This window comes from Palaemon carinicauda, chromosome 24 (genome assembly GCF_036898095.1).
Source record: "Palaemon carinicauda isolate YSFRI2023 chromosome 24, ASM3689809v2, whole genome shotgun sequence".
NCBI lineage: Eukaryota > Metazoa > Arthropoda > Malacostraca > Decapoda > Palaemonidae > Palaemon > Palaemon carinicauda.
In genome coordinates this window covers 7366320-7376319 of record NC_090748.1, presented here as the reverse complement: position 1 = coordinate 7376319, position 10000 = coordinate 7366320, and the positions used below count along the sequence as shown (strand labels likewise).

Below are 10000 nucleotides of genomic sequence, written 5' to 3'. Positions count from 1 at the left end.
TACGAAGAAGAAGAAGAAGAAGAAGAAGAAGAATAGGGAACAAACACTGTAAGAAGGAGAAGGAAACTGTCCCTTTTGTCTCAATAAAAAAAAAAAAATTATTATATTTCTTTGACATTTAAATAAATCCTGAAAAAATCTTTTCACTGCATGACCAATGTCTAGTTCAAGTTATAAGTAACTATAACTGAAAGTAAAAATTTTCATGTAAATCATTAAAAAGAATCTTTATTCTGTAATTCTAGATATTTATTAAAACTTGATAAAAAATAAAAGACTGATAACTAGAATATTTATTTTCTAACTCAAAGTGTAATAAGAGAATGTCTTGTAAGGATCAAATAACATTCAAGAGACAAGCACAATTGACATTAAAAAAATTTGAAGCAAGTTCTTAATAGCTTGTAGGAAGAGGTTACCAGGAATGAAAAGGATGAGAAGACAGAGAGAGAGAGAGAGAGAGAGAGAGAGAGAGAGAGAGAGAGAGAGAGAGAGAGAGAGAGAGAGAGAGAGAGAGAACGCAGGAGACGGACATGGCCAGACGGAGTGGCCGGTGCGTATATTGTGTTGATTATCTGCAGGTGGTAAGCTTCACGGCCGACTGACCCTAAATGAGGCTGTCACGGCGAGGCACCCATGCTGCTGAAAGGCTCCCTGACACCCTCCTCCCTCCCTCCCCCCCTCTCTCTCTCTCTCTCCTACGCTTGAGGTCCTACCACCCTTCTACTCCTACTCCTACTCCTAGCTCCTCCATCTCCTTCTACACTTCCCCCGACAACAAACCACTTCTCCTTCTGTCTCCCTTCTCCGCTGTCTTCGTCTCGATGTATCCTCGTTGTTTTACCCTTTTATCTCTTATTCCCCTCCCTTCCCCCCCCCCCTCTTATAATATTGCTATTACTTCATATTCTCCCATTATCTTCGAGACATTCCATCTATCCTTCAATCTATCCATCTACATGAGAAAACTTTGTCTGGCTGCCATCAGTCGCTTTTAGTCTCCATCTTTGATGCCTTTCACTCGGTCCTCAACGTCTTCTCTCACCTGAACAGGTCCTTCGATGCCTAAACCTGATTCTAGGAGCCATTCCTTTTCTTAGTGTTGCCTTTAAAGGAATTTGGTCGTTCACGGAAAAGATTAATTTTTAAATACTATCTATCCATCTATCTATCTATCTATCTACCTATACATACATACATATATATATATATATATATATATATATATATATATATATATATATATATATACATATATATACATTATATATATATATATACACACATATATATATACATATATATATATATATATATATATATATATATATATATCTCGAGAGTTTTTGGTAAACAAAATGAGATTATGAAAAACAAAATACCACTTTCTCTAAAAAGAAAATCGTTTAATCAGATGGTCCTATCTATCTACTGTATATATTACAGTATATTATATAAATATATAATATATATATGCATATATATGTATAATATATATATATATATACATATATATGTATATATATATATATATATATATATATATATATATACATATATATGTATAATATATATATATATATATATATATATATATATATATATATATATATAGCAGTGTACGAGAACAGTCAAAATGACGCCTAAATCTTAAGACGGATATGTACACTCACACACATACACACAAATTTAACCTTTCGCACACCCTTACCCTTCTCTAACTACCAAACACACACACACACACACACACACACACATATATATATACATACATATATATATATATATATATATATATATATATATATATATATATATATATGATATCCCGTTTCCTAGGCCCAAAGATCAAGTTGTAATTTTTGCCTCTCTCCTCCGCTCTCTTTAGACCAAATGGCTTTTGTTTAGCACCCAAAATTACATAAACAAGCCCACCACGCACTCTCCACACCCTTAAGATCCGAATACCAAAAATTAATCATTTTTAAATGTCAGATTAATTGAATTAAGTTATACTTGCGTACATCATGAATGCAATATCCATAATAAATAACTGTATAATTCGTAAGGAATTGTATTATCAATGATTCGTAGTAAGAGAATCATCTATGGTGTAACTATTAATGCAATATGTTTCTAAGATAATTAAGATAATTATCCTTTTATACTTTAATACTTTTATACTTGTCATTCCCGACTGTGGCAAACACTCATTGACCGATAGTTGTGCTTATAGCATCTTGTTTTTCCTACTGGGGTTGTAGCTTGGCTAGTAATAATAATAATAATTAGATTTTACAGCATGAAGAGCATCCGATGTTGATATCGTATCCTTAGAATTGAATATATATTGAAGAGTAAGAATCAACAAAAAAAAAAAAAAAAAAAAAGCTTCATAAGTTATCTATCTCAAAAAGGCTTTATTTATTATTATTTTTTTTTTGTGAAAGTTCTTAAACGTAACTTCTCAGAGATAAGCTAACAGCTCCTTCAAGCAATTTCTAACTATATATTCCCCCGTTTAAGCATTTCTTTCTTTTCTTTCCATCCTAAAATTTTCTGTGGATCATTATCGGTCTATCTTTCTAACTATTTTAGCTCATCTCAGTTTCCTAGGATTAAATATATCTCATTTCCAGTACAGTTGGACGCAGGAATTCCTGGCACTCCTAGTTCTAAAGAAGTGCAAGCAGTCACACCATTACTGCACGGCGAGTTACTTTACGTAGCCCCGCCCACTCGCACTGAGTTCTCTTCCTATATTAACGATTTAATTATAGTCCATTTCTTTTAGCGAGGCAGATTTGCACCGACTCGGAGCGGTACCCTTTTAGCTCGGAAAGGTTTCCTGATCGCTGATTGGTTAGAATTATCTTGTCCAACCAATCAACGATCAGGAAACTTTTCCGAGCTAAAAGGGCACCCCTACGATTAGGTGCAAATTTGCCTCGCTAAGAGAAATGGACTATAGTGAAACGTTGAGAACACCTGCTTTGGTTTATTTTTTTTCTCTTTAACATCTGGAAAATTTCATTTCGAGTCATTCACACAGCTGTCTGTTTTCTGTAGCACAAGAAGCTTTTGTATCACAAACAAATATAACTTATGTCATTGTTTTCACCTTGATAGAAAGATGTATGTATGTATGGATGGATGTATGTATGTACGTATGTATGTATGTTATACATATGTATGCATGTATGTATGTTATACATATGTATGTATGTATGTATGTATGTATGGATGTATGTATGTATGTATGTATATATATATATATATATATATATATATATATATATATATATATATATATATATATATATATGTATGTATGTATGTATGTTTATATGGATGGATGGATGTATGTGTTTAACGCATCATTTCGATCGTTGCATAAATCTACAAATTACATCACTTCGAATTTCGTAAGAGGAAATCGAGGGGGAAAGACAATTTTCGAACCGAAATTGAACAGAAAATAATAGTAAACTTGTGTTTTTCTTCTACTTCTCTTTTCCTATTATCACTTCTTCTTCTTCTTCTTCTTCTTCTTCTTCTTCTTCTTCTTCTTCTTCTTCTTCTTCTTATTATTATTATTATTATTATTATTATTATTATTATTAATATTTGCTAATCTACAACCCGAGTTGGAAAAGCAGGATGGTGTAAGCCCAGGAGCTCCAACAGGGAAAATAGCCCAGTGAGGAAAGGATACAAGGAAAAATAGAACATCTTGAGAACAGCAACAACACCAAAGCAAATATCTCCCATATTAACTATAAAAACTTTAACAGAACAAGCGGAACAGAAATTAGATAGAATAGTCTACCCGAGTGTACCCTCAAGCAAGAGAACTCTAACCCAAGACAGTGGAAGACCATAGTACAGAGGCTATGGCACTACCCAAGACTAGAGAACAATGGTTTGATTTTGGAGTGTCCTCATCACGTATTTAATCCCTGCATTTCCTTATTACCTCTCTTGAATATTTATATGTTTATTGTGCCATGTAGTCCATACAAAAAGTAATTAGTCCAGACTTCCTGTCAGAGAGAGAGAGAGAGAGAGAGAGAGAGAGAGAGAGAGAGAGAGAGAGAGAGAGATCTTATTGCCCCTATTGAATATCCACTTAAAACTGGCCTTAACGAAGCAATACTTCCCAACTTATTCTAGTCAAACCACAACATTTTATAGTTTTTTTTTCTTTCGTGATTTCGTTACAAAACCATTGTTTATTTAGTTGAATGCTTTGAATATAACAAACATCAGATCTTCTTAAAATTTATATGGTTATTTTTTATCTCGTAAATTATTTTCTGACATATTTCTTTTTTATTCGAATAATTTCTTTGAATTAATTTTTAAGTTCCGTTGTACAGAAATCACTTGCAGATGAACATTCGTTTTATGACTGTTGTATCAATTTTTTTAAAACAGCTGTTAAATAAAAAAAAATGTTATATAACATATTTTTTTGTTTTGTTTTTTGAACAATTTCTTTGGATTAATTCTGAAGTTCCGTTGTCCAGAAATCACTTGAAGATGAACATTCGTTTTAAGATTATTCTTTCAAGAGCAGCTGTTAACACAAAAGGAATTTGAAATTAACGAAGAACATCAGTATGAAGAGTGCAATATGTCTGTATAGATAAATTCGCTTGAGCTTAATTACCATCTAATGAGGTCATGAGGTCATTATGGCTTTTCATAGACCTCCAATTTTTTGGTAATCTAATTACCTGATAACAGTGGGTTTATCAACTTGCTTTCGGTCATATCAGTATCGTGGGTGACTTAAGGAAAATATTTCATGATACCTAGACTTATAGAATACAAAATGAGTTATTTATGTAAGAAATTTATGCAACTATATTGAATAGAGTTAGAGTTCTCTTGCTTGAGGGTACACTCGGACACACTATTCTATCTAATTTCTCTTCCTCATATTTTGTTAAAGTTTTTATAGTTTATATAGGAGATATTTATTTTAAAATTATTCTTAAAATATTTATTTTTCCTTATTTCCTTTCCTCACTGGGCTATTTTCCATGTTGGAGTCCCTGGGCTTATAGCATTCTGCTTTTCCAACTGAGGGCTGTAGCGTAGCAAGTAATAATAATAATAATAATAATAATGATAATAAGAGCTATTTTCCCTATTTGGGCCTTTGGGCTTATATCATCCTGCTTTTCCTACTAGGGTTGTAGTTTAGCAAGCAATAATAATAATAATAATAATAATAATAATAATAATAATAATAATCATCATCATCATCATTCGTTTGCTTCTTCTTCTATCAACGTCTCTTTTTCCAATTTTTGATTGGGTAAGCACGGTTGCCTTTTTCTTGGGGTAAACCATAGTCCCGATCGGCTGCCCTGCCTGACATCGCTTAAACCCCGATAGCATATGTTCGTGTGTTGTACCAGTCACCAGCGTTCTTCCTCACGTGTTTATGGTAAAAAAAAAAAAATTGGCTCTAAAAAGTATTTCGTACAGAAATTGATATAAATTTCCACGGATTTATTGTACCCATTTTTGACGGCAAAAAAAAAAAAAAAAAACAGTTCCAGCACCATGCAAAAGATGGCGCTAGAATGCACAGTGTGTATATGCAGTCTCTATTAAAGCTTTTGTACCCAGCGATAGTTAGTTTATATACCTAACGTTTTTTTTTTTTTTTTTTTCGTGTGTGGAGTATATAGCGCCCTTTTACATTTTACTTTTGTACTTTTCGCTGTTTCTTTTTGCATCCTGGCTTTTCCTATTCAATGATTCTGTAAAAGTTACCGGGAACTGAATGCAGAATATTCTTTTATTTTTTTTTTCTATTTTTATTGCGCAGACCATTTATATTCTAGCTTGAACCTCGAGGCCGATCTTTTCATTTCTTTTTTTTTTCTATTTCTTTTATTTGACTCGTTATTTCACAACCTAACAATTTCACTCTATTTTTCTACTTTGATGTTTCGACTTCTGTTGATTTCCAAAAAAATAGAGTCCAATACATCGTAAAGACAAAAGATTGACGCTCTTCTGTTTCATTATTATTTTCCCCTTTTTCTCTCTTTCCTTTCAATTTTGATCATTTCTATATCCTCGACTTCAGAAGACCTAAAAAAACTAATAATTTATTTACGATGAATTTTCTTTAAATAATTTGTTAGACAGGAACCTTACGGTCTATTAAATTTCTTATGCCTGATCTAGATATTAATCTCTGGCACCGTCGTTCAATTAGTTCGTTATGCATGTTGCATGAGATTTTTCATAACTCTGACCATCCTTTACGTTCAGATCTCCCTGGACAATTCTATCCTGTTCGACAGCGTATATACTTTTGAGAAACACATTTGGTCTGTGTCTTCTTAAATTCCACAAAATCTGGTTTATTGAGAAAGTCTTTTAAGATTTTCGGTGATCAATCTATTCTGAAGAAGTGTTTTAATTCTTTCATTCTACCTTGTTTTGAGTATTGTTTTCCTGTCTGGTGTTCAGCTGCTGATTCTCATCTTAATTTGTTGGACAGAAACTTACGGTCTATTAAATTTCTTATTCCTGATCTAGATATTATTCTCTGGCACCGTCATTCAATTACTTTATTATACATATTGCATAAGATTTTTCATAATTTTGATCAACCTTTATGTTAAGATCCATCCTGTTTGTGATACCAGAAATGCAGTTAATTGTAATAGCCAGGCCTTCTCCATCATGAGGCTCAATGCCACACAGTATTCTAGAAGTTTTATTCCAGCTGTGACCGAGTTGTGGATTAATCTTCCTAATTGGGTGGTTGAATCGATTGAACTTCAAAAGTCCAAACTTGCAGCAAATGTTTTGATGTTAAACAGGATGATGTAAGTCTCTCTTTATATTTTATATATGAAAGATCTACTTTAATGTTGTTACTGTTCTTGAAATATCTTATTCTAATTGTTAATTACTTTTCATATAGTTTATTTCCCGATTTCCTTTCCTCACAGGGCTATTTTTCCCTCTTGGAGCTCTTTTGCTTATAGCATCCTGCTTTTCCAACTAGGATTTGTAGCTTAGCTAATAATAATAATAATAATAATAATAATAATAATAATGATAATAATAATAAGATGATGATGATGATGATAATAATAATAATAATAAGATGATAATAATAATAATAATAATAATAATAATAATAATAAGATGATAATAATAATAATAATAATAATAATAATAAAAACAACAACAACAACAACAATAATAATAATAATAATTATAATATTAATAATGATTATAATTACTATCTTGAGAGTCCATTGAAATTCTGGCCTCAAAAGAACTGCCTAAGGAACTTAATATAACCCAGACTAGTTAAACAGGTCTTACTGACTTCTTTGAGAGAGAAAAAGAGAAAAAATAGCGGTTGATTAATCCAGCCAAAAAAAAAAAAAAGATTATGCCAGTCAGATGTTTCTGCCAATCAGATGTCAAGTCAAGTTGCTAAGAATATATAAAGTAAATCTGATAAGGAGGAAGTAACTAGTTCTTTCAATGAGTGATCGAAAATTCTTTTCTTAAATATTTTACTGAATGCAACCTAATATCTCATTCTTTTAATGAATAATTTGATGTCAAGGACTTGGCAAGCACCATAGGCGAGAAGGTTTCAGACAAGGTCTAAATATGAAGGCCTTGGTTTCAGATACTCAGAAGTTAGAATTCTGAAAAGGCGCAAAACACATTGCTGACTTAAGATAATGCAATTGAATCATTTTGGTGCAATTATTATTATTATTATTATTATTATTATTATTATTATTATTATTATTATTAATAGCTAAGCTACAATCCTAGTTGGAAAAGCAAGATGCTATAAGCCCAAGGACTCCAACAGGTATAAATAGCCCATTGAGGAGAGGAAACAAAGAAATAAATAAACTACCGAAGTAATGAACAGTTTGAATAAAATATTTTAAGAACTGTAACGACATTTACATACATTTTTATATACAAAATATAAAAGCTTCACAAAAACAAGAGGAAGAGAAATTACATAGAATAGTGTGTCCGCGTATACCCTCAAGCAAGAGAACTCTAGGTTACCGCAAAGACCATGAAAGCTTTAAATTTAGAGTGAAAGATCCCTAGATCTATGCTTTAAACCTCGTAAATCAGATTGATAATCCAAATTGCATTGGAGATGTGGCGATCCAATTACAATTATGATAATTGGAATATAATGATAATTATCAATATATTTCAATTATCACCATTTTCTGAGAGTTCGAAGACATTGGTAATTTTGAGGCAAATCTTTATTGGAACAGTGTGGGAAAACTAGACAAGATACTTGGCCGCCAAATTTCATGAAAGAAGAAGACTTCAATGTACACGTTTGGGACTTGACCCATAATGAAAAATAAACAAAAGTAAATAAATAGAAATGAAAAGGAAAATGGCTATTTACTTCTTCATAATGTCTTTATAGAGTTAGTTATAATAAAAAAAAAAAACTTACATAACCTATGCATGGCTGAAAAAAAAGGCCAATTTAAAAGTTTAATAGCCACTCATGAATGACAGAAGAAAGGGACAGTGACACTGCTCACCAGAACGTCAGCCGGTGCCCAACCACAGCAGTGGCCTCCCCAGTAAACAGATTAGACTCACGGTGCAGGGCGGGGATCGATCGGCTGCCATACGAATGCTAGGCAAACGCGTGGCTACTGTACTAGCCAGGAGGTAACGAGAGAGAGAGAGAAGCATTATAGCGTGATTGTTATCAATTTTATGGCACGACGGCTATCCTTTGACTACACGACTTTTGGTCATATTCTATTTTGTTCCCTCAATTGATTTTTCTTTTGACACCTGACAAAACGAAACAGTTAATATAATTCGTCAGTCATTAACTTTAATGGGTTCTTGTTATAATTTCTTTAATTAACCTGTTATGCTTTCTAACTTGTTCATGTTTATGTGGGTTTTGTACTCAAATATTGTTTTTGATAGCAACTTGAATAATTTGTAAATAGACTTTGACAACAACTAACTAACTTAATTATGTCTTTAGCATTACAGTGGCCGATGTGGTAACGTCCCTGACTGGTGAACGCAAGACTGGGGTTCGAGTCCCGCTCAAACTCGTAAATTCCTTTGGTTGCTGCAACCTCACCATCCTTGTGAGCTGAGGATGGTGATGTTTCGGGGAGCTTATGGGTCTACCTGCTGAGGCATCAGCAGCCATTGCCAGGCCCTCACTGGTCCTAACTTGGGTGGGGACGGGGTTAGGCCGCTGATCATATGTATATATGGTCAGTCTCTGGGGCATTGTCACTGTTCCTTGTCTCTGCCATTCATGAGTGGCTTTTAAACCTTTAAATTGTCATAAAAGAAATGACAATAAACAAACATACTGACACAAATAAATAAAAAAATAGGCGGAGGTAAAAGGAGGAGGAGGAGGAGGAGGAGGAGAGAGAGAGAGAGAGAGAGAGAGAGAGAGAGAGAGAGAGAGAGAGAGAGAGAGAAAGGACACCATCAACCTCTTTAAGAAAAGACTACCTCTCGCCGGAAACGAAAAAAATGCTAAATCCAATGGGGGGCTTGACCGAGCAAACTTGATTCACCCCAGAAGGGAAAATATATATTTCTTTTTTTACACTTCTTCCTTTTTTACCTTTTGGACCTTTTTCTCACTCCCCCACCCCCCACCCCCAGACGCGTCCTGGGGTGATTTCCTTCTCGGGCGAGACAAGAAGAAAATTTACATTCGAGAAACTTACCTCACACGATTTCTGGGGAAAGAAAAGAAGAAGAAGAAGGGAAGGTGAGCAGAGAGAGAGAGAGAGAGAGAGAGAGAGAGAGAGAGAGAGAGAGAGAGAGAGAGAGAGAGAGAGAGAGAGAGAAGAGGGGAGCCCTTGTTCCTACTGCAGTTAAGTGTGAGGGCGTGGACAGACTGCCTGATGGTGAAACGTGTCATACATTATTAGGGAAGTTATTTCAGGTCTCCATAGAA

The 10000-nt window shown here is 33.6% G+C and overlaps 1 protein-coding gene across 1 annotated transcript in view; it reads left to right on the top strand.

Moving 5' to 3' along the window:
* Positions 1-2794, top strand: part of LOC137618007 (aspartate and glycine-rich protein-like) — a 6123-nt gene extending 3329 nt beyond the window's left edge. The window contains exon 3 of the mRNA XM_068347927.1: positions 2640-2794. Coding sequence (XP_068204028.1) covers positions 2640-2794 — 155 coding nt within the window. The remainder of the gene's footprint in view (positions 1-2639) is intronic.
* Positions 2795-10000: the final 7206 nt, after the last annotated feature.